Source organism: Ciconia boyciana, chromosome 1 (genome assembly GCF_034638445.1).
Source record: "Ciconia boyciana chromosome 1, ASM3463844v1, whole genome shotgun sequence".
In the NCBI taxonomy this organism is placed as follows: Eukaryota; Metazoa; Chordata; class Aves; order Ciconiiformes; family Ciconiidae; genus Ciconia; species Ciconia boyciana.
Window position 1 is genome coordinate 155,757,146 of NC_132934.1, and position 26,033 is coordinate 155,783,178.

At 36.8% G+C, this 26,033-nt stretch overlaps 1 protein-coding gene across 2 annotated transcripts in view; it reads right to left on the reverse strand.

Moving 5' to 3' along the window:
• The window catches only part of MYO16 (myosin XVI), a 400,031-nt gene that overhangs the window by 238,408 nt on the left and 135,590 nt on the right, over window positions 1-26,033 (reverse strand). For both annotated transcript variants that reach the window (XM_072849888.1, XM_072849887.1), the window contains exon 4: window positions 23,405-23,548. In XM_072849888.1, the coding sequence (XP_072705989.1) occupies window positions 23,405-23,548 (144 nt within the window). The remainder of the gene's footprint in view (window positions 1-23,404; window positions 23,549-26,033) is intronic.

A 26,033-nucleotide genomic window follows, 5' to 3' on the forward strand; every position in this document is an offset into this window, starting at 1 on the left:
CCATCCATTTTAGGTGGAAGCCAGGTAGACTCCAGAAAGTCTGAGCATGATCCACTGAAATTCAAGCTTAAAGTCCTGTATTCTGCTGTGTGCCTTAAATTATTCTTTGAAACTTGTGTCCCATGCAGGTTATTTATATATTTGAAATAACTAAGTAATTTAGCTTTATTCTTATAGTAGAAAGTCCCAGGTGCTTTATAAAATATTTTTAATACAGAAATCATGACCCAGCCACTGCCTCGTTTTACCTAGGATTACCACCATTGGCTTCATGAGGCTTTATGAGGGTAATCAGAAATAAAATATAGCCTAAGGAATATGTGTGGCTATAAGAAAGAAAAAAAAAAAGAAGACAGAGGCAGAAACAACCGTCTTGTTAACGTACCTGTTGCTATGCAAAAAAAAAAAAAAAAAATTTCCTAGAAACAGGCTTCTGCACAGTTGTTACCATGGTTCAAGTGCTCCACAGTATGCTAGCCTTGTGCAATTTCTGCAGTCAACTGTCAACCCCCCCAAAACCTGACTTTTTGATATCTATTTATATTCTTATTTATATTTATATTAGTAATCTATTTTTATTCTGTTCCACATACTCCATATATATATAAATGTATACATTTATAAGTGTGTAAAAGGACCAAAATTTACATAGTATTTCTCTCTCCTATGTTAACCGCTGTTTCTAAACAGGAAAGGCTAGCATTTTTTCAGTAACAGCTTGGACAATTCACTTTTTTTCTTCATTTTTTTAAATATAACCATATGACTTACAAACTGTTCCTTTTTATAAGATAACGTTAACCATGTAAGTAGACCAAGACTAAATGTAGTTCTTCACAAAACATCTGCGGCATTTCACTTCCTGTAACATGAGTAGTTAAGTTTTCCCCCCTTTATTGACCTACTTCTTCACATTAATTCCATTAAAAGGTTTTGCTCATTGAAGGATGTCTAAGGTTTACACACACACGTATGCATGCTCTCATGTATACTATGGTTACTATGCAAACGGTACATCCTTCCAAAAGCCCTTAGTATACTACCAGTTAAAAAGAAAGTAACAGTAATCAGGATATAATGCTCTATCTGCTTGCAAACAAGGAAAATACAGTAAATCACACATGCTCATGGGCTCCACGGTACCATGCGATCTTGCTCTCTGACCTCAAAGACTTGCATAAATTTTCATTCAGGATACCAAATCCCAGAAATCTAGCTGGCTCCTCTTTTTGCTGCTTCTATTGGACTTGTTTGACTCTCATTCATTGACAAAGAGAAAGGGATAAAGCTGCTCTACACAGTACTGTGTTTTAGGTCATTAGCACTGGATCTCGCTTTTCACAAATTCACGATGCTAAGCAGAACAGGAACAGTTCTCAAGGCAGGGCTCAAAAAAAGTCAAAGACTTCTCCACAGTAGCAAACCACAGACAACGAAATAAAAGATTAAATGAGATTGAGCAGCTGCTCTCAGTTCAAAAGCATGTTTTCCTTCCAACTCATTTCAACAACAGATTTTCTGTAGGCAGGAAATTATTTCACAGAAATAACAATTTAGTTACTAGAAGAGCTGGGAAAAAACAAATGAGGTTTTTAGTGATTACAATTATAGATCCTCTGTTGACAGTTCCCCTACCTGTTCCTGTTGTAATCCAGGTTTACCTGCTTACTAAGAAGCAAACTGATACACACAAGCTGAGTTACTACTTTTGTTTTCCCTTCTTGGGTATAGAACAATCTAGAAACTATTTTACTAAATCTAGATATTGTCTCTCAGAATGCCGATTGCAGTCTTAATACCCTCATTTTAACTTTTTCCACATAAATCTTTAAGGAAGCCCCTTCTCCATGACACCGCAGATTCTTAAGATATTTGGGATATAGTTAACTGATTTCTATCAACCCCAGAGTAAAGCAAGGATTCCTGTTCTAGAGCAAAATGTCAAAAGAAGCCCATGAAAAAGCCAGCTCTCTTTCCCTGAGCAGATTCAGGACTAGGAGTCTACCATGCAGCTTACCTATTTCTAAATTTTTACTTTTATTCCTCCTCCCCCTGGGCTTGACAGAGAATGGAAGAGGGATCACAAATGTTTATAAGCTATCTATAAAGATATGTAAGTTCCATTATAGTCCATGGCACACAGTACAATCACCTCAAAGCTGCTCTAGCTTCTGTTTTGGCTTTAATGACCCTTGATGTAGCCTGCCAACAGAAAAGAAAAAAAAGACAACATACTCCCTTTATGGAAGACAGGAGTGGGATGGATAGAAAACCATTCCCCAAATGGGGATATCTGCTATACAGCTAATCCTAGCAGCCTCTTTTCTTTTATATATCTCAAAGGAAAACAAATAAATTAAAATTTCAGCTATACAAAAGCAACATTTCACAAGCCTGTTCTTCATCCTTTTTAAAGCAGTTTCCATCACTGCAGCCTGAGGGGACACACCTGATCTTTGATTAAATGGGAATTTCCATAAGTCAAGACTGATGACTTGAGCTTCAAAGTACTATGTTTTCAAATAATATACCATAACTTCTCTCAGGCAGTTAAGTTACTTGCAGGTAGTTAAGTTCCACATCCAAATACCACCACCCCCCAACCGTAATGGATACCAGACCTAGACATAACTTTTCCAAAATAATAAGTTTTCCTCTGTAAATTCTTATTTATTGAAATCTGAACTTTAAATGTATGGAAGACATGCAAACAGCAGTCTCATCATGTAGGAATTTCCAAACTGAAAATATTTTCTTCCTTTTTTTCCAGAGTGTCTCTTAGCAAAATAATCTGAACAAAAACCCAAACTCCATACAGCAATTCAGAAGTAAAATCTGTGGATCACAAATCAAAATAACAACTGAAAAGATCTAACTGCATCCATCATGCTTGCAATTTGATACACTAACTAATGTTCTGTGCATGTCTTACACGGGCTTGGGTAGCTACAGAGAAACTGAAGGGAACAAATCCTCCTGCTCAGCTGATTTCCTTCGTAGTAGGACATCATGTTAAGGCATATTCTTGAAAACAAATTCTCCCTTAATACAAATGGAAAAAGTTCTCACTTCCTTTTAAATGGACTTGCAGGGAGCATAACTCTGTAAACTGGGCTGGCCCAGTGCACCAGCTACAGGACTTCCTCCATAACCTTGAGTCAATGGTTACCTGTAGCTCATTCAAAGCAGAAGTTCCCACCTCTCACAGAGGAAAGATACTGTTGACCAGCTGTCTGCAATCTTTGTTCTATTTCAGGGCTTTAAACTCTGTAAGAGTTGCTACTGTCTATAAACCCATGCCTGTCACATTACCAAAATTATTCTTTCACAAGAAGCAGGAACTGTCTTCCATCTGGATGAGCTTAACTTGTGATACAAGTAAAGGTTTTAATTCATTTTTGACATGCCTGATGCCACATCATAAAAACACAAACACAAAGCTCAATCCCTTATGTCTCTGACAACAGACAGAACCAGACAGCCTACAGAACCAAAGCTGAATTCAGAGCCTTGTAAGTGCCCTCCAGGCACATAAAATAAACTGAAGAGGAGAAATCGCATATCTCCAAAAAGACACTTTAAAGAAAATCAGGAGATAACTCAGTGCCGAAAATTTTATGTCAATACACTTATATAATTGCTAAAACATATGTATTTGTATTAATAAAAATTCATGCTATGCCATTACTGCTTACTTTTTTCCCTCATAGCTACATGCTAGACCAGTCAGAGAAGTTGGAAATTCACTCATCCTTGTGTAAGTAAAGTATTTCAGCTTCCGTGTGGATACAAGCTCTTTAATTCACAGCACTTCTGGGTTCCATGTTGCAGAAACAGGCACCAAAATCTGAATATGCAACTTAACTCCTGGTCAAAACAGACTTTTTTGTCATAATCTAGAAATTAGAATTTATGAATGCATGCCAAGTGTATAAAGAACATTATAGTGTTACGAAAATCCCAGACATCTTAACCTCCATGACACATTGGTTAAGAAAGGATAAAGAAACGTGCCAATACAGTGGCTGTTTATAAAAAGCATGACATAGATGTACACATATAAGATCACCAATGCCTACAGATATACCCAATTGTATTTGAAAACGTCCTTCTTGGTTGTTGAATTACTTCACACAAATAATAAAAAGAGCATTTTCATCAAAGTTCCACAACCATTTTGATAATCATTTAATTAATGAATAAGGCACTTTTTCCTTAAACTAATAGAATGTAGGCAATGTCAGTTCACAGAAAAGATTTTCAGTAGAGTTAAAAAAAAAAAAAGACTGTCATGGCACATCTTACAGATTGCTTGACAGGCATAGTCTGTTCGACTAATGCATTCAGAAGATAAAAGAATTAGCACTGATGACTGAAAACTAAATACCAGCATTTTCCCATCTGTTTGTGCACCATGGGGACTTAAATTCCGCCCATCAGCTGGAAGGCATGTAAAAGGCAAATAAAATCCCACTCAGTTCCAGTACTGAACACTTCTGATAACACTGCAGGAGTATAGTATGTTTTCAATAACATCTTTCAAAGTAAAATACAACTAAGCATAGTTAGGAGATGAAAAGTTAAAATCTACTAACCCAGAAGCTGTCAAACAAAAAATAATGTATATTTCTCAAGTTCCACTATTTCCATGCCCTAGCCCTACAACATTCATGAGGATTTGGTACATTCTATTAATTCTAAATGCATACAGATATTTACTTGGATCTTAATTAGTTGGCAAGTCAGCTTTCATGGTTGTTCTTCATATTCTGACTCCTAGCATACATTGCGAAGGTTTCTTGGAATTTAAGGTCTTAATTTCTAAGGTAGATAAAGTCTGGTTTCCTTGACTTAGCTTTACCTCAAGGGATTATTTTTATTTCCTCTCTTGTCCCAACTAAATCTCTGAAAATATGCAGAATCATCAAGTTAGTTTTATTAGAATTTGGAAGTACAGAATTATTTTTGTTATATCCATTTCTGTTTCTTTACTTCCATACTTCATTCTGTATTTTTCGAACAACTTCAACTAATCATTCTTAACTAATCAAAATCTGTAGCTTGAATGCATAACCAAATTTGCCAAACAATTCAAAACAATTTGAACACTAACTGTATCAGCCTTGGTATGTCTTCTTTATATGTAATCACTGCTGGTTTTAAATCTATGAGGAAAGAGGCCATAAAAATATCTTTTCTCTTGCTCTTGTTGGCTAGATGTGAGGTCAGGGATGGGACACTTTAGCTTAGCCACAGTGTAGGGAAAATGAAGCTATATGGCTTTTGGTGTGACACTGATTTCCACCAACAAACTTGGACCATGGGCACAACGTGTTCAAGTCCAATACCAGGGCTCCCACATAGCCATGAGTTTAAACATCCAATTCTCCAGTCTCTGCACATAAGCTTTATTCATTCAAACAGAAATTACAAGAACCAACCTTGCTCTCAAGATATGCACTTGTCTTAAGGTAAATCAATATGTCAATATTCTACCTGCCAAAATTTTTCCTTGCATATAAAAAAAAAACGTATATTAAAGAGCAGCTAGTGAAGAATTATATGTCCATGATTCTCATATCCAAAGCCAAGTATGAAAAAAAGGAAACAATATCTGTGTTTGTATGTTTGTTTGTTTGTTTGTTTATGGAGGTACCTCGGGTCAAAATACCTGTTGCGCAGTTTTCATGAGGGCTTCTCAGAAAAAAGGCAAAAAGTTGAGGCACTAGGGTATTGGGATCGTGCTAAAAGCATGAAGAATCTCCTTTTTGCTTAGCATGCAAAAAAAAAAAAATTAATTGGGATAATCATATGAATTGGATGGACCAGTTTCAATGTCACAAAAATAAGCTAAGACATACTTTAACTCTTTTAATGAAACCATTTTCATTGAAAGTAAGAAAAAATTGAGAATAAATCTCAGAATATATTTTCTCACTGCAATTTAGTATTTATACTGGAAGTTCAGGTAGACTAAAGAAAAGACAATAAAAAATTATAACAAAATCTATTTGCATGATATTATATCACAAAAAAAGTTATCTTCGCCGAGAACAGCATTAAGTTCTATTTTTAAGACAGTGCAGCAAAAATGCAAAAGATCAGAATGAGGTCAACAAATAGGGTGGCTGAAGTACAGAAGGATGGGTATTTGACTTGATATTGCCAGCTCTCAAATTATTTGGCAAGAAAAGGGAATTAGAAGGGAACCTTCAAAGAGCACTGATATCTAAAGACTAAAATTTCCCCATCTGCTTGTGCACATGGGACTTGCACACTCCCCATCAGTAGCAGAGCTTATGGAAAAAAATGAAATTATTCAAGCACTGAATGCCTCTGATAACAGTATAGGAGCACACTTTCTTTTCATTTTTATTTTAATTGTAATCATTAAAAATTATGACAGGCACACAGAAAAATGATCAGTCCCTGTCTCATAATACTGCAACAAAAGGTCACTTTATGAAATTATTTCCTTTTATTTTTTAGAACAAATAGAAGGAAATTATCCTTCACACAGCAAGGAGTGAGCCTTTGGAATTGCCTGTCAAAAAGTCTTTAAATCCGACACTACAGTTAGAGTTTAAAGTTACTTTATAACCATTAATAAAGCTTGCAATTACATAAGGTCAACCAAATCTCATATTTTAGGAAATAAAAAGATCACTCCCTGGGGTTAGTAAGAACTGTCATTTGTGTACAACATTGGATAGTTAGCAAGGCACAATTTTATTGTAGGCAAAATGGGGATAGGAAGCGTCCTCTGACTGTCAGCTATAGTACTGCTAAGTATAGGGCACAAAGAGGAAAACAGGACAGCAGGTATTACCTTTTACTAATATGCTTCCTCCTAAGTTCCATGTGTGTGTATGTATATATGTATCTGCATGCATATATATGGGGAAGTATTTGTACATACATATATACATATACACACACACACTCCAAACAAAAGAGCTGGGGAAAGTTCTGCCTAGCAGCTTCAACTCAAAGGGTTTCCGACCCTGACCCACCACTGTTGAAGGCAGAACAAACAAAACAACCACATGGAGCAATAAAGAAAGGAAGCTGATTTTGATGGCTCAGTAAAGATTGGAAGCTGATTCTGAGGAGTTGACAGCTTCCAGCCTCAATTTAAATAACATAAATGGTGGAAAATCTAACTAGGAGCAAAACTTGATGGTCTTCTCCTTACTCCCTCTGTGTGGGAAGCTAGTCTTGTCTTCCCATCTATGCACACTGTCATATCGATGACTGTATTTATGCAACTTGGAAAATACAGGTGCTGAATGTTCTGATTTTCGTTCTCCGGTCCATCTTGAGATTACATAGACACTCACACACACACATATATATATATGTAAATATAAATTAAATATGCTCCAAAAGGCACATGGAAATAAATAGCACTATTTCAGGCATGACATTAGATATTACCATTTTACTAGTGCAGAGAAAAAGTAAAAGTCTACATTAATGTAGATACATGTACAGTAAAAATAAAGAAAACATTGTACTACAAGTCTCTGGTATAAAAAGCAAGAGATTAAACAGTACATAATAAATGATAGCTGGGTACAGTGTATAGTTTCTGCAAAGATAAATGCATTCATTTCACACGGAACTAAGAGTACAAAACTGCTAATTTAACTCAGTTAATTTGCATTTTTGTTATGAGACAGATTCTTTGTTTTGATTGATAACATCAACATATTCCCAGTGTACAGGGAAGGGACTCTATAGCAGCTTAATCTGCACTCAGGGTGACACTGTCCTGCTGGTTAGTAATTAAATCTATACACTCCACAAACAAGTCATCATGTGAAATACCAAATGTATTTAGGAAGTTTCATATGCCAGTTGCCTTAATACAGAAGAATTGGCTTCTCAAAACACCAGTGTATAATTAGAGAACTTGCCAGACAAGCAGATTATCCTGTTATTTCCCTGTGCCTGGGTAATGGATGAAGCGCAGCAGATATCAAAAACTTCCAGCCATAAAAAGTAGTAACTTGCTGTGTGGGACTGCAGTATCCTAAAACAACTATGAAGGAAATACACACCCTGTGCCAAATTTTCTTATTGATTACATGAAAAGGAAAACATGCACTTATAACTCCTACTAATGCAAGCATAACCACAGCCAACATTTATATATTAACCAAACATAAGATTCCAGGTTTATTTGCATAAAATGCTCTCAATCAATTAATGCATGTATTGGAAAAGTGTCAGAATTTTACACGAAATTGAAACAAATCAAGCATTTATCTATGTGTTTTATCAGATACATTTTTTTACTGGTGTTCATATAGTGTAATCTTAGCAGTAAATGATGAGGTGATAGGCACCTATCATCTTTCTATCACCTTACCCAGCAACATTTGTCCATAATTATTCCCTTATCATTCTCTGGTCTTCATCCCAAAAAAATACATTTTCCCAACTTCCAATACTCTCATAATTTTAATGAACATCCTTCTTCCCAAGAAATGCAGTATCAGTAATCTTGCAGTATTTAAATTCAACAAATATTTTCCATCTTTTAACATTTTGGAAATACGTTATTTACTGTGTTTTAAAAGTTTGCAATATATCATAGTTTCTAATGAGAGTCATTTGAAATGAAGGCAAGTCTGATTTTATAAACTTTGATATTTACATAGCTGAAGATTAAGCTGTTATTCAGAAATAGTATAAAAAGCTACTTTTTTTCCTGTGCTTTCATATTCCAGCTTTTATACACGTTTTCCAACATCCTTTTAGCCTTTCATCCTTGCAGACAGCAACCAGTCTTCCTCAAGCTCATTATCAAAAACAAAAAAATAAACTACGTCCAACTTCCCACTATTTTTCAGTTCACGTCTTTAACTCCTACACTTCATTATGCATCCCAGTCTCATTATCTTAGTTGTTCTGCACTAAACTGAATTACCTACTTTCTTGCACATAGTCTACACCAATTATTCTAGATTTGGGAAGTCAATGTTTTTCTCCACCTTTCCTATTCTAACTGAAAAGTCTTCAAAAACATGTGCAAACATGACCTTTTTACTGACCCTCATGTCACCTCATTTATTACCTCCACTGCACTGTTATAATATAATATAATATCACCCTGCACTGTTATAATTTACCTAAACCATCTGCTTTCAATATGTAAGCCAGTGTTTCCTGCAGCAGTTTTCTTTTCAATGACTTTACACATCAATCTTTATGGTGGCATATCAAGACAAGTTGCCCTTGAATTTTTGATAAATTGTATCAGTGCTGCATTTTCCCCTACTAGGTCACTCAGAAATTCAAGAATTCATGAAGATTCATTTGATGGCTCTTTTTTCATAGGTTCATGCTCACAAGCCCTTCTAAATTATGCATTACAAACTATGCCATAGTGATATTTCATTCCAGTGTTTCCCAAATGAAAACACACAAAAAGCCGTATAAGATTGAGGGGGGAGGGTGTTGGTTTGGAGGTTTTTTTGAGTATTGCAGGACAGCTCTATCCAAATAAATAACATGGTATCAACTTACCTGAAAGAATATCCCTCTCTCCTTTTTTTTTTTTTTTTTTTTTTTTAGAAGACTGCAGCTGACAAGATTCCTGTAAAGTCTGGGAATCACATCTACCATCCTTGTCATAGTTCTGTTTTACTAGAAATTTGGAGATGCTGCAAGGTTCAGTCATTTTCTGAGAGATACTAATTTTTTGTAGCCTCAAGAAAAGACTGATGGTGACAGATCTCAAAAGACAAGATGTATGTTTCTGGCTTATTATGGTTGTTGTGAATAACATGATTAATTACAGAAAGAAGGTAGGAGAAAGAAGGAACTGAGGAGTCTCCCCTGTGTTGAACGTTTCAGTTTTCAGGAATGCCTAAATGAAAAGGCAAATGCAACCTTTCCTTACTACTGGGGAGTGGTGGGGTGACATAGATCTGGGTAAGTAAATGTTCCCATAAGAGGAAATACATATGTCCTGCTCCATTAGATCTAACACCGATGGCACACTGAAAATCATCGCAAACAAGCTGTTCAACCCATCTCTAAGCTGCCAAAACCATCTCTTTCCTTGTAGACTTCCCTTTCCTAGACTTCAAGAGAGACAGCAATATACATTTTCTAGTAGATTTACAGCTGGCTGACCTTCATGCTACATTGATAGTAGTGCCCCAGTCCGTAAAGACATACATTACACAATACTGATCTAGGTCTTTCACATCCCAGGCTACTGTTCTAATCACTAGACCACTGACCTCCAAACTGTTCTTATCGTGCACCCCATCAGTAAAAAATTTTTGAACACACACCTCTGATATATGTATATTTGTTTATAAATTATATATATGTACCACTGTACTATTATATTACATACAGTATAAAATATACACAAAAATAGAAATTAAAAAAGGATGAGATAAAGATGAAATAAAGGAATTTTTAAATTATTTTCATTTCATTTATTAATGGTACAAAAACCTTTTTGCTCTATTATTATTAATACTAATATTTTAAATGAGAACAATGTGATTGAATATGCTTCATTATTTTTTAAATTTTTGGTTTAACACTTTTACTTTTATACAGTGATTCAAAGGTCTGGTTCTAAGTTCAGTTTACTTCAATACTTGGTTTTAATGTCTGTCATAGCTGGACAAGATAGCTCACAAAGATATATAGATCCAAATGGAAGACGTGCATTGCTGGTGGCACTTACTAAATCATTATACTAATTTTTCAATCCCATCTACCAATTAAGCAAAAGTTTTTATTGAAATTTGGCTAGGAAATTTCCATTTTCCTGATGTCAATCACTTGCTCTTGCAAACTAATGAGAAGGAGCTGCATTTTTATTTTTAACAAATGGGTTCAAAACACACTGAAACTCTTTGTTTGAAACATTTTTAAACAGGTTAGGAAATTCTGTTTCCAAGTTTTTTCAGTGTACAGATACGAGAGTTTTTATAGGTGACATGCATCATTTTTGGCAACAAAATCATATAATGATGGAAGCCTTTCCAAACATCTCTTCAAAATTCTCTCTCCATAGCATGAATTTCTTTTGAAAAGCACTTACTTTCCTACTCATTGTTAAACCATCATCTTTACTTTGAAAGGACAGATTAAGTGTCCTTGTTTTTTCCAAAAGTATCTGCTAGGTAGCATACTACTGACGGTGACTTTTCACCACAGAAAAGGTCAGTAAATTTGGAACATTTGCCTTTTTGTAAAAGAAAAATGCTCAACTCATCTCTAAGTTCAACAACTCTTTTAAGCACTTTGCCACGAGATAACCAGCAAACCTCTGGGCAGTACAAAAGAATTTCATGGTCACTCCCCATCTCATTACAAAGTATTGTAAAGATTGTACTATTTAAAGGTCTTGGTTTTGTAAAATTAACCAAACTGATGACATCCTGTAGCACTTTGTGCACTGCTGGGTCCAGCTTCCCGGCTGCAATAGCTTGCTTTATGAATGATGCAGTGAGTGAATTTCAGGTGTGGTGCCAGCTGTGTAAACTTACCCCAGAATCCTTTCTTACTCCAGTCAGAGCAGCTGCTCCATCAATGGTTACACTTGCACAGTTTTTCCATAAAACACTGGATTTATTAAAATCGTTGAGATTATATGTCCTTTGGCATATCTTTCTTTTAGTGGCTCACAAGAAAGTAGTTCTTTGTGTATTTCATTACTGAAACAGAATCTAGCAAATATGATAAGCTGAGATAGGAACATGATAGAAACACCTGTACTTTCAGCCAACTGCACAGCAAACCTCCCTGTGCTGGTTTTGGCTGGGATAGAGGTAATTTTCTTTTTTTAGAAAAGTAGCTAGTATGGGGCTATGTTTTGGATTTGTGCTGAAAATGGTGTTGATAATACAGAGGTGTTTTAGTTGTTGCTGAGTAGTGCTTGTACTAAATCAAGGACTTTTCAGCTTCCCATGCTCTGCCAGGCGCACAAGAAGCTGGGAGGGGGCACAGCTGGGACAGCTGACCCCAACTGGCCAAAGGGCTATTCCATACCATACGGCATCATGCTCAGCATATAAAGCTGGGGAAGAAGAAGGAAGGGGGGGACGTTCGGAGTGATGGCATTTGTCTTCCCAAGTCACCGTTACGCGTGATGGAGCCCTGCTTTCCTGGAGATGGCTGAACACCTGCCTGCCCATGGGAAGCAGTGAATGAATTCCTTGTTTTGCTTTGCTTGTGTGCGCAGCTTTTGCTGTCCCTATTAAACTGTCTTTATCTCAACCCACAAGTTTTCTCAATTTTACCCTTCTGATTCTCTCCCCCATCCCACCGGAGGGGAGTGAGCGAGCAGCTGGGTAGGGCTTAGTTGCAGGCTGGGGTTAAACCACGACACTCCCACACTGTAATTTGTTCTAATACTTGTTTCTTCAAATCTTTAGCAATGTTTTCTACACACCTTCCAACTGTATTTGCTGACATAGGAGTGCATTTTAGCGTTTGTTGCCATATTTTTTTCCATGTATTATTTCACCCATTTTTACTGCGGCAGGAAGAACAAGTGTGTCCCCAATAGCACGTGGCTTTTTGTCTTTTGCTATTAAGAAGCCTCAAAAGAGGCTTCTGAAGATTTATCATTAAGTTTAGTGAAATTTTGTAAAATACTGTATTATTGTATGACTTTAAACATTGCTAATTAGATCTGATTAGACCAGCAGCGTTTTTACCTCATAATAATGAAGAGCTCACACTAGGACTAGGAGACATGTTTGCTCTGCCATTTTCCTGTTCATTTGTGCTGTCATTTTTAGCCTTATTATCTTCAATCTGCAGTTTCTTTGCAGGAATCTTTTTAAGCTACTTGTCCATTTTGTGAGGGTTAGTTTAATTAAAACTAGATAATATAATCCATAAATCCATCTAAACAGGCATACAAAAACTGCAGTACATTGCAATATGCTGCAAGTGGGTGAACGAGTGAGACCACCACTGCCAACACCCCTGCATTGTGGAGCACCCACTCTTCCCCCAGGACACCCTGCCTGCTGTTCATGACATGGGACCCTCTGACCTATGAGTGGAGTGAAGGTGCCAGCATCAATATATTAAATATTAGGAAAGCTTAACTTCTTTCGTATTTTTTTAGATAAAAAATAAATATCAATAGAAGTTCTAATACCCCCAATGAATCACCTTGCACACCTCCTGGGGTGTGCAGCCACTTTAAAGACCACTGCACTAGACCTCACATTCAAATTTTCTCATTTCCAAATATTTCTTATATTTGTATAGCTCCTGGCAAAACCTGGAAACCAGTAAGAATGAGGAACTGTTGAATAATTTCAAGCAAATGTCACCGAAAGATTGTCTTATAGCACTCTTATTTTCTCTTTGTAATTCTTTTAATCCTTCACTGGCATATTTCTCATGTCGGCCTTTTCATACCCCTTACTGAGATAATATTCAGGTTTACGAACCAGTCTGCAGTTTCTCTTACAAATACTGCCAAGGCACACAATTAATTACTGACCTGAATACCATTCTCAGCTTACTACCAGCGACTATACATCTGATCTTTTGCAGCCTTGGGGTTTCTTTTCTTGAGAAAAAAAGCCTTGTATTATTTTTTTGCCTTGATTTCACACTACTTGACCGTTATGCATTTTCTTTTCAAATACCAGAAAACAGTATTTTAAAAAAACAAAATTATTTCAAATACTTGAAAAACACTAATGTTTTCCTCGTAGTTAATATGTCTAACTTCTCTTTCTGAATTATCTTTTTCCATGAACTTTTCTCCTGCCTGATTTTGGGCCATAGAAACTTAGCCATAATCTGACAGGCATCAAATATCTACCACATAACTTTATTTGCTGTTGTTTGCAAAAGTATAGTTTTTCACATCCTCCATATGTTACTTTATTATTTTAAGCACATAACCACGATAATTACATCTACACAGGCCTCTGAACAGATGTCATGTGGGAATGTAATACTCGAATGGATCTCCTGAGGCATTACTTTGATAATGCAGGTAAACACATAACATATAATCTCATTCACAACTTTAAGATCAATTTTAAAGCCAATTAGGGGTTCTTTTTTGTCCCCTATTACTCCTGCATGGAATGCTGTTTTCCAACCTATGTCTCCTAACATTCAGAAAAGTTAATTTAATTTCTGTCTTAAATTTATTCCAGGACATTTTATAATCATTTGTTTTCATGCCAGTAGTACCTTCAAGCTTCAGTAGCTCTTTTTACCTCCTCCTCTATCCTGAAACATTAACAGAAATTTTTACAACCTCTCTGTTTTGATATTTTTTTAAAGTTAAACATATCATTTTTAGGCCTATCTCATAAGATAGGCTTTCTATCCCCCCGTTTATCTTTGCAGTTTTCCTTGATACAATTTACCATTCTCAAACAACATGGCTGTATATAGTTAACTGCAGGCTGTCATTCCTTGTACAGTGGCAACACTTCTCCTTTTCTACTGGAAACATCTTCATTCTGACAAATCCAAGAATCTCTTTTCCCTATTGACAGCTACATATTTGTAGCATATAATCAACTTACAATTGACTAAAGGCCTAAGGTCTTCTTCCTTATTTCCAGCTGATTATTCCTGAGCGTATCACAGAAATGCTTGTTACTCATAACTCAGAACATGACCTTGTACTTTGTACACTTAAATTTCAACCCATTTTTGAATTCTTCAAAAATACCCTATTCTTTCTGCAACACATTCTAATCCTCACCCGAATTGATAGGCATCACAGCTTTGTCATCAGCATATTTCATTATCATACTCCTATTTTTCCTCCCAAGGTTATTACTGAAAGCTCTAAATAAAATAGCATTGTAGGACCAGTCCTAAAGAAACCCTGCTAACTCCCAGGGCCATAGTTTCTCTCTAATTGCTAGGCTGTTGTCTTGTTGTTACCAAGTTCTTGACTACCAGGCAACTTTTCACTTCTCTAATTTAGCTAACAGTTTTCCTCATATTCCCTAGCTACTCTGTAAGAGCAACTCACAGGGTAATTGTGTCACTGATTCAAGCAGAGGCCACCTGGCGTAAAGAATAAATCTCACCTCCTGCAAATATCCCTCAGTGGTGGAACATTCCCAAACCATCTTCTTCATAGCACAAAACTATGTTTACTGAAGATCAAAAGCCAGATGTTGATTTTCATTATCTTGTCATTGCTTCATCCTCTTTCTCTGGGAATCAAGAGAATTATAGTGAAGCTGATCCAAAATTCCCCATCTTTGTGCACGTAGTCCACCTCTTGGCATATTTGTCCTGACCTGCTCCAGCCAAAAATAGGGGTGTTATTTTTCCCAACAGGTCTAACTCTCTCTTACCTGCAGGAATTTTTATTTTCTGGAAATGCTTTGATGCTAAGGACTCCAAATTACACAGATCTGCCAGTTACTTACACTGGTATATAAGTGTCCCGCTCAACCCCAAATGTTTTCCAAAATCAAAATCCAGGTACTTTCTGCCAGCACCTGGAGGTGGGGGAGTGTGTGCGTGTGTGTAGTTTCTTGCTGTTGTTGTTTAAAACCATGTCTCCTCTTAGACTGATTCCTGATTCTCATCTGTGAAATGTATTAAATAGCCAGGCCCCTAACTCATAGTCCAGGCTAGCAACCTGTAATTTTTATTTACTAATTTTTACTGGCAAATAATTCTCTTGATTATTGTTCATGTTCTCTTTCCCCCTCTTTAATAAGATAAATCTTTTAAGCTATGTCTTCTTGTAAATATGCTATATTCTATATAATCTGAAATTAGTATTGAGTAGTGTTACTGTTAGCCAGTTCCTACAGTTCATGGTGTTTCTGCTAGCAAGCAGTACTTTTCTTGGTGAGGTCTTGGCCAGAAAGATTCAATTCTCCCACTGTTGTCCACAGAGTTCTTGGTGATTTCTAGCCATCCAATAAGCATTTACAGACTCTTCAGGCAAAATCACTGTCTTATGTCTGAAGACAGTTTTACTTTCTGTGACTACTTCCTGTGTAAAAATACTTTGATTCACCCCATGATTTAGCATTCTTTGTACTCTGAACTGCAGATTCTATTTCACTAGTTATTTCCTCTGTCAATGGAAGTTTCTGATGCTTTTTCTTTTCTCTTCATATTATCCTCATTTCTTTACTAGGCTATCTCATTACTCTCATGATAGCGCTCAAAGACAAAATGCTTTCCAAAGCTGCTGTATCCAGTTAGGCTCCTATTCTTATCTCTCCTTGGACCACCTTTAGTGCTGCATCACTAGCTAGCTTCATCCCTTTTTCCCAGTCTTAAAGGAGAAAGACTAATATTTCGACAGTTTTCCCCAAGTGTTGCCATCTGGTGTTCAGCAACTCATTAATAGCTTTCACCCAGATTAGTTCATTAAGAGCTTTCACCTAGATCAGTTCTATCTTAGCTTGGTCAGTAATGATGAAAGGCTGTAAGCCAGTAGTACACACACTCTGGAAGGTCCCTCCTACACTCATCGCACATCCACCAGCCTCTGCAAACTGCAAGTGAAGAAAATGTTCAAATAGATGCCCACAGCTTTCATATAAAAGACTTCTATTTAAAGTTTCTTACAACTACCAGATATTGATAATTGCCTCTAGAAAGAGAGAAGAATCATTTTTCTTTTAGGCCACATGTTCCTTTACACATTAAACTGTTATCCACTGTCCCCTCCCGTCCTCTAACTGCTCTTCTTCTCTTCATTCTCTCCCTTTTACTGCTTCCTCTTGTATTGACTCAAAGGAGGAAGTCATATGGAGCAAGACTGAGTGGGAGGGCAGAATTACTTCTTTTGAGGAAGCAATTGTTTATTCTGCTTTAATTGTTTCTGAAACTATGAAAGATAAAGATCTTTCATTAAATTCTAAAGCTAATGACATTTTGACCATTCATTTCTGTGTGCTAAAACAGTCTGATGCAGCTGCAAAGAACAAGGCCAAAACAACTATGCAACTGTTCTCTGATTACATGACTTCAGATACATGCCATACCGAGTGTATGGGGAAGGGGCAGAGAGAGTTACAGCCTCATAAGACCTCCTTTCTACTCCCACCAGTAAATCTGTTCCTGTATTTTTTTCCAGTAAAACTATATCTGATTTTAGAAAAGGGATTTTACATTAAAATCAAAAGTAGGCATCCTATAGAAAACATAAAACAGTCGATCAAAAAAGTTGGGACTAACTGAGGAAAGGATGAAATAACTAATAAATTCCATAAGTGAAGAAGCAGTCAAATTTAAAACATTCAGCTAATACTAGTAGTGGAGTCAAATTTGGCTAATTGAATACACCCAGGTTTTATACACCTGTCAGACAAAATGTGGCAGTGCTGGTGGAAGGCTTTTAAATAAGTGTTTCCAAAAGCCTCATACAAAAGTAGAATCCTATCAGGCTTCATGAGCTGAATGGTGTCAGGGCAGTTCATGGCACTTAGATAGATGACATTCAAGCATACTCAGAAAAAAAACCAGAAGATTATGTCCTGCCATCACCAATAGCCCAGCACTACACTTAAGGTGCTGGGCTTTTGGATGAGAGCTATGAAATGTTGCATAGCACTTACTTTACTCTGTATGGTAAGAGAGTGGAATTGTTCAGATGGCCAAGTCTGAACTTGCATAATCATATTCTGTTTAATGCCATATCCTCTGCAGTTTCTTTTGTATTCTTTCCTTTATGCAGCATTTAATGACCTTTCGTAGAATCATTAAGTTTCAATACAGAGAAAGCTAAATTTCCATAACAGCTTAATTCTACTGATTGCTTGATTTGCACTGAAAATCCAAATAACTCTACAGCACTGTGATAAGTGAGAAGATTTAGAAATAAAATTGACAATTTACAACTTACAAATTTTAATTATTTCTTATCACACTAAAATGAGGACAAGCACAGGCAAGTATAGAGAATCTCTGCCCTTCCAAGACAATCTCATATTCCTTCGGAGGTCACAAGAAGTGACCTTGGACAGTCTGTAACTCAGGTAGCATTTTCAATAGGACAAAGCACTTTGGATATTAAGTTACAGATCTTATCTAGTGTTTCAATTCAATATAAAAACTAGTACAGGAAATTAATACAAAACACAATGTCGCAATGTGCTCAGAGATGATGGAACAGGAACACACCCCAACCTGACAGAATTGCTGTCAGTGTGTCCAGTCCTGAGCCTCCAAAACACAGTGAGGCAAGACAGAGCAGATACTTCCAATAAATCTGCTTGCTTTTCATACTCTTGGAGATTTCACATGGGCACAAATGTATACAAGCCTATGCATCTTTGTTCTTAAATAAAAGGCACTTCAGCACTCTCTTCAACCTGCTACATGAGCCTCCTTCATACAACATCCACAGAAACAGTCTCCTATCCCAAGGGGAAAACCCCCAACACTGATACAGTCAGGCAACGATTGATGAATCTGACCTTTACCACCCTATTTGCATGTATGGCAACCAGACTTCTACAGATTACCTTTGATCTCTACATTTCCTCATGTGCTAGCAGCTGCCTCAGGGGCAAGTTCTTCATTGGCTGACTATTTAGCAAACATGGGATATATTTCCTGGCTGTACTGTCCAATGCCTCCCCCCCTTGCTGACAGCTACAACATGGAGAAGACATAAATGTGTCCCTGGAAAGCTATACCACCTTGGCTGAAATGTTGGGATGGAAAGAAATAGCTTCAAGCATTTCATTCTGCATTTATTCCAAAAACAGTGCCTACAATTCCAATAGTCTTCCAAGAGGACACAATAGCAGATTATCACATTACAAACAGCTACAGCCCCTCCTAGCTCCCAGTGAAAGATATTTCAGCTAACAAGCTTTACTTCTGTCTTTGCTATCTACCAGAGGACAGAAATAGTGAGTTACCACAGGTAAGCTGATGAATGACAAGTCACTGTCTTGTCTGAGCCAGAGAAACATGAAGACTACCAAAAGTGGGATAAAATCAGAAACTGGGCATGCTTAATTAAGTCTTCATTAATAGCATTCTGGGATCTACATATACCCTATACTCCTTTTTTTCTATTTTCCCTTCAGGAAACATTTTGAAGTCCTCTGCTGGCCTCTATGACAATTTTCCAGGAATCAGAATTTGCACAGGTCTCAATTAAAGGACCACGCTGTTACCTTTTAGCTAACATCTTTAAAACAGATAATATGGCATTGTCTATGTTGTAAAGTCCAGAAGAAATATATATATAACCAGAAGAAATATATATCTAAAAGTAATTCATGATGATACATGAAGTGTTATTTTCTCTTCCAACTAAAAGCTGTGGCATAATAGAAGCTGCCTGTAAGCTCGTATTAGCATTATCCAGGCTCATGTTACACATTAGACATGGCCCATGAAACACTCTAACCTCAAGGCAAAGTAATTCCTAATATCAAAATGCTCACACAAAGACAGTTCAGAGTTGTGAAAAATACTTCCCTCCAACCTCAATTTCCATCTTCACTTTGTCAAATGTTATTAAAGATACCATTAATGTATGGTTCAGAAACTATTGCTTACCTAGGAATATTTCCCTTTCTCTGCTACAGTACTCTATTTATTATTCCCACTCCAGAAGGAAGAGCATAAAGTTATTATTTATGTAGTCAAGGAAATTTTGCCTTAAAAAGTGCTGACCACTTAAAATGTGGGCAAATTTATCAGAAGTTATTGCAAATAATATAAACAATTCAAACACTACATGCAAAAATCCATATGGATGTACCCCTGCTTACTGAAACTTTAATGTATCAGATGACCTATTTATCCCAAGTTATCAGAAGATACTTAGAACCTTCAAAAGAAGACAGCTTGTAATAAACAGGGACTAAATCAAATAACATTCAAATGATGGGGGCTGAAAAATATTTTTGGACATAACCCTAGGTAGAAATACTTAATGAGTTTTTATTAGATTGGGCTTCTTGCAAAAATAGGCAGGGGAAATTTTAGAAGTGCCCTGTATAACCCCAGCTGTTCCTATTCATGTCAACAACAGCACAACATTCAGTATTTCTGAAAATTCTCCGCAATACAAGAGTTTTTATAGATGAGCTTCTCTGTTCTAATTTGTTTATCAGTTTAGGAGTACATACGGAATCCAAAGGATACACAGGCTTCAAAAGTATGTACATTGAACAGATCAAGGTAATACAAGAGATAAAATAGCACCTTCCGAAAATTTTATCCTTTATTTGCCAAAAGTAGTCACAAGGTTTAGAATGGGATACTCCTACCAAACATATCTGATGACTGTGGTTAGGTAAGCAATACTATTTTAAGCACTAAGAACAGAAAATCAGATTTATACATGTTGCATTGTACATTTACAGGACCTAATTATACTTGTAATAGAAAAGCTGAGAAAATGGATATTCCAAGCATGACAAAGGCTATATCTCTACTATTAAATCAAATGGACCTGGGAGAACTCTAGGCATTGAAGCCAGCTGGCATGGAAGAGAACTTGTTTAGACCAGTAAAGACTCTTAGCCTCTATAATGTGACAGCTGGATACAAACTGGTCCCTGGGACTTTCCAGCTTCAAAACCATGCCAGGGAATTGTCTGGAAGGAATCTAGATGGCACATGCCAAAGTCATGCCAGAGGACATTCTAACGGTTTGCTAGTACAGATGATTGTGGTGCAGCACCTGGGAAGACTCTTGGACACCTCTTTCTGGTTTTCTAGAGCAGGTGTAGCCTCAGAGGCCATCAGAGTCCTAAGAGCTCACCAGAGGAGATCTGGTATAGATCAATGTTAAAACTAAAGTTACATATTGGAAGAAGCAAACACAGGACAGAGTAAAAGTAATTCCAGGTTCCAAACAAAGGTTTTGGTGAAGCCCATGCCATTTACAGAAGGTCAGATAGTAGCCACAGACTTCTTTCAGATACATGGCACTACATTATAGTTAGCAAAGTCATTAACTCAAAATCCTACTACTATAACTCACTATGCTGAAGAAAATCAGAAGATTATCCCCTCTACTACTGAAGACTACTGAAGACTATTTGCTTGTGGTGCCACTCTAATTGAATACAGCACACTCGTAGATGCCACAAAGTATAACTCAACATGATGGCTTTGACTTATGAGATTCTAAATGCAATGAGTCTTAGGTTATTAAAAAAACACAAAACAACCACCAAAAGAACCTTTGTTTCATTAAAGTTGCCATAGCAATTCAAAAGCACGTCACATTTTTATGAGGGACACAACATTTTTGGGGAAGAATCTCTCCAGAAATTCTTTCCAATTTGGTGTGATGCAACTAGAGTCTATACAGGGAAACCTTCAAGAGTTGCCTGTTCTGATTTCAAATAAAGGTTGAAACTTAGTAATTTAGAACTGAGATGAAGGGAAGGGAAGGTATTACTAATTCTGAACTGAATAAAAAAAATTATTTTTCATTTATTTTCTAATTTAGGATAGGACACTATTTACCCTGTTTTTTAAAAAATGAAGCGTATATGCTAGATGGGAGAATATCTATATATTTCCGAAAGCTCACATGTAACCAAGAAAGCCTGAAACAATAGCTCTAAGGTGTGAACTATCACATTAATCTCTGTGGATGCTACTTAACCTGCTGGTTATGCTTTAGCATTAACAATTAAGCACCAAAGCATTCCTAAGAAAATAACTATATTATGAAATCTATCTAACAGCCTAGTCTTCTGGGAGAAAACAGACATTGATCTGAGTTTTTTCTAGATGAGGAGACATTTGGACTCAAGTCCTCAAAAGCCCAAGATGGCTCTAATCAGTATCACACTGGTTAAAAGCCCCGCTTCCCGTCACTAACCTAGTGTACACATACAGATCCAGAACAGTGCTCCCAGCTATTACCTTCAAGCAGAGACAGATATTTCCCTACAAGATTATCTTAGCTAACTATTTTGAAGGACAAAATTTAGGCTATACTCTTTTCTTTAGTATTTCCTACTGCCTAGCCAGACAGCTTCCCACACAAAATACTTTTGTGACTAGGACCTGGAGGGCAACAAGTTGAGCATGAGCCAACAATGTGCCCTTGCAGCAAAGAGGGCCATAGATTTCTTGGACTGCATTATCAGCAGCCCTATGCACTGGTGAGAGCCCACCACTGTTGAGGCACCAGTTGCAGGCTCCCCAGTAAAAGAAAGACATGGACATATTGGAGTGAGTCCTGCAAAGGGGCTACAAAGATGATGAAGGGACTGGAGCATCTGTCGTACAAGGAGGGGTTGAGGGAGCTGCAACTCTTCAGCCTTGAGAAGAGAAGGCTCAGGCAGGTCTCATCAATGTGTGTAAATACTTGATAAGGGGAGTAAAGAAGATGGAGCCAGACTCTTCTCAGTGGTGCTCAGTGAAAGGACAAAAGACAATAGGCACAAACTGAAACACAGGAAATTCTGTTTAAACCTAATAAAAACCTTTTTTTTCTGTGCAGGTTGCCTAGTGAGTTTGTGGACTTTCCATCCTTGGAGATACGTTCCTGGGCAAGCTGCTGTAGCTGGCTCTGATGTGAGCAGGGGGATTGGACTAGACAATCTCCCAAAGTGATTTCATGAAACCTATTATCAAGTAGAAAGTCTTTAAAAATATTTTTCCCTTCATTTTACCTGTAACATTGAAATACCATTACAAGTATGCTAAAAAATGCTGATCTACTTGCAACAACCTATTAAAAACATACCAATTTTAAAATTATACAAATGGATTAGAAAACCGTAAGTCAGAATGTGAACTGATTCTGCACTACTCTTTTAAAGACCAATATAAAATGAACTGGGAGAAAGAGCTGCATTAATATCCTGGTGTAAAACTAGAGGCTGTGACCCTAGGAATGGAAGCACAACATGAACAAAGCTGTTCTCTGCAAAGGCTGAATGCCATATCTATTACTATATTGGGTAAACTCTGCTTCAAAAACTCAAAGTTGTTTAGATAAATATTCAATTGGCCTCATTTTGACCATGTACACAAACACTTCTTTATGAATACTGAGTGTAATTGAGTGAATACTTGCTTTTAAGGAGTTTTTGATAAGATTGTCTGTGAACGCAATCCTTAACAGAAAGTGACAAGGAGAAGAGAAAAGAAATTTTCTGAATATCCCATTTGACACTGAGTGCTTATCAGAGATATAAGCTCCTGACCACAGGGAAGAGACAGGAGAGACTTGACATCAATGTTTATACTGTATTCTTGTTGAAGGCCTAAACATGCTTCACTATATGCTTTCTAAAAATCCTGAGCACCAAAACAATGTCAAGAAACAAACAAACACAATATATGCTTTCACTGATATGATCAGTAGTAATATATTGCATTCATACAGCAGCTGCAGACCTTATGGTGTTACATTCTGTTTCCTTTTCAAGCACACAATGCATTGGATTGCTTTACTTACTAGTAGTAGTAGCAGGACAATATCAGGATTATCACATGCACAGGCTACATGCATTGATGTCCAAAAATCCTCATCTTGATGATTTACATTTACTCCTCTGTCAATTAGAATTTCTGCAGCAAATGCATTATCGTAGCGGGCACACTAGAAGAAAGAAGAGCAGATTAGGGATGGTATCTTATTCAGTGTACAACTGAACTTATTACATACAATTTTTGCTCTATTTAACATTTAAATTGAGCAGATGACACACTGTAGCTAAACTGCTGTGTTTGTAGGGGCCAACAGCTGATGATTCTATAGAAATAGCTTTGTAGAGACTACAAGTTCCATGTGCCTGATTCACACAATCCCTTATTCCCTGTGAAAAAGCACTATATGAAATCTCCTGAAATCTACAGTGAAGATTAAGCTTTGTTTCTGTTCAATATTGTCATTCCAAATCAGTGCACAGGCATCAGTGCATGATGATCACATCACGACTAGTGGCATCTAAGTGTATGTACACCCACACATACACATGTCCACACGTCTATGAACTTCGGCCTTCTATGCAGTTCATAGCAATAATACACAGCTCTCCGTACCCACTCCTATTTCCAATCCACTAACTATACGGATTCCTTTTCAAGTATCTCTGACAGATAAATACTCTGCACACTAAGGGTGTGTGGAGGGCAGGGAGGGAGGCTGCATACGTGTGTGTGTGTTTGTATACTTTGTTTTGTTTTGATGATGGAGGTCACTAATTTTGGTAAAGAAGAAACTGGTTTAGCCATCGTTTTGAGCTTACTCTTCTGTCTTATCTGTGACTTTTTATGGATGTGCTTATGGATAATACTTTAAAAGATAATCAGGGCACCTAACTTAAGATCCTAACGCTGGCCTAACATACAATTTCAGTAACTCTTTAGAGAAGGATCCTCTCTCTTTCCCCACTGGAGAGAGGCTACAGGGAGACTAATTTTCTATATTAGATACTTAGATGCTTTGAATACAATGCTTAATATCTATGCCTCTTAAAATATTTAAAGCTGTGTAATATTTCTCTGTCCCAAAAAGCACACATATACACTGAGAGTAGTGAAATCTGCAGATAATTTGCAAGTGAGGGTTAAATAATTTGTTATGCCTGTATCGCACGTGGAACCACACCATGGCATCCAGTTTGCTAACGTGTATTAATTTGGCATGGAAGCCAGGACACTGGAAGAAAAGGGGAAGAAGGAAAAGCACGTAACTAGATTCCACTGTGAAGTCAAGACATAGCTGAGATATTCAGCTGAATGTAGGAGCCGCATGTACTACTGCGATCGTAAATATAGGTAACTTGGAAGATGAAAATTAAACTCTGTGAAGTTAAAAAGCAGTCCTGCTTTACATGATTTCCAAGCATACTGACCATTAAGTTATAGAACAGAACTTAAGTTCTGATGTATTTCCTTTAGCTTGTAAGTTATCTGACAGCTCTAGAAACAGACAGAAGTTTTGTTTTGTTGCATCGGTATCATTCATTGTATCAGTAGTATAAATTACATTGAGCTGTTCAATGTTCAAATTTTAACAAATCAGAGAGAAGACATTTTATAATACAGATCAAAATAATCTAATACTAATCACATTTTCAAGGCATTGTTAAGCAAAAAAATTTCTAGAGATCTTCCATACAAAACAAATGACAGATGTCACTGAGCCATTTTGTGTATTAATAGTAGACATAGAGCCTCTTGTCATTAGTTACCAGTTTGAAAACAGCCTAGATTTGTAGCATCAATTTAATTGCCACTGCTCCTTGGTTCTTGTGTAATGGATTTTGTGAAGCAATTGGGCAATCTCAGTCAAAGTTCCAGGAGAAAACTGGCATGCATATACTTTGTTACTAGGGCAGGTTGGGTGGTTGCCTGCGTGAATTGATATATCACTCTGTGCTTCCCAGTGAATGGACAACTGAGGCAAGTACTCTCTTTTTGGTACTTCTCTCATGGAGTCTAATGAGAGTTCAGTGAATACTGTTGAAGCTCCTATGGCTTCCCTAAGATTCAACCATAATGGGATACTGTCTACAGAGATAGCAACAGAATCTGTATTGAGTGTCACATTTGATTTTTTTTAGAAATACATCACATTTTGGAATTTAACAGAAATGGAAAAAGAAAAAGGAATTATATCATGAATCAGGTTTTAAGTAAAATATGAAGATAAATATGTTTTCCATTCATTCTGGAATAAAAACATTTACCCTACAACTAGAAAGCATAAACACTGATCAGGCTCCCCTTTGGAGAAAGCAGCTTACATAGAATTATAGTGGTAAAACTAGCACTTAGAATGGATCTGAGTAGATTTAAAAATATAATAAAGATGCATACTAAATTACTATACTGAGTTCTTGCTGGAAAATAAACTTGGCTTATCCATTTCCCTGTATCAAGACTCTCCTCTCCTATCTGTACTGCTCCCAGATCGGGGTCAAATCGAAGTTTCATTGAAATCAGGTTTGCCCCTATCTCCAATAGGACCAGCATTTTCCTGTAAATGAATTATGAGTACTTACAAGTAACTCTGACTAAACTGAGGCAGTAGGTTACACACAGTTCTCTCTTGAAAATTTCTTACTGCAGGAAGCTTT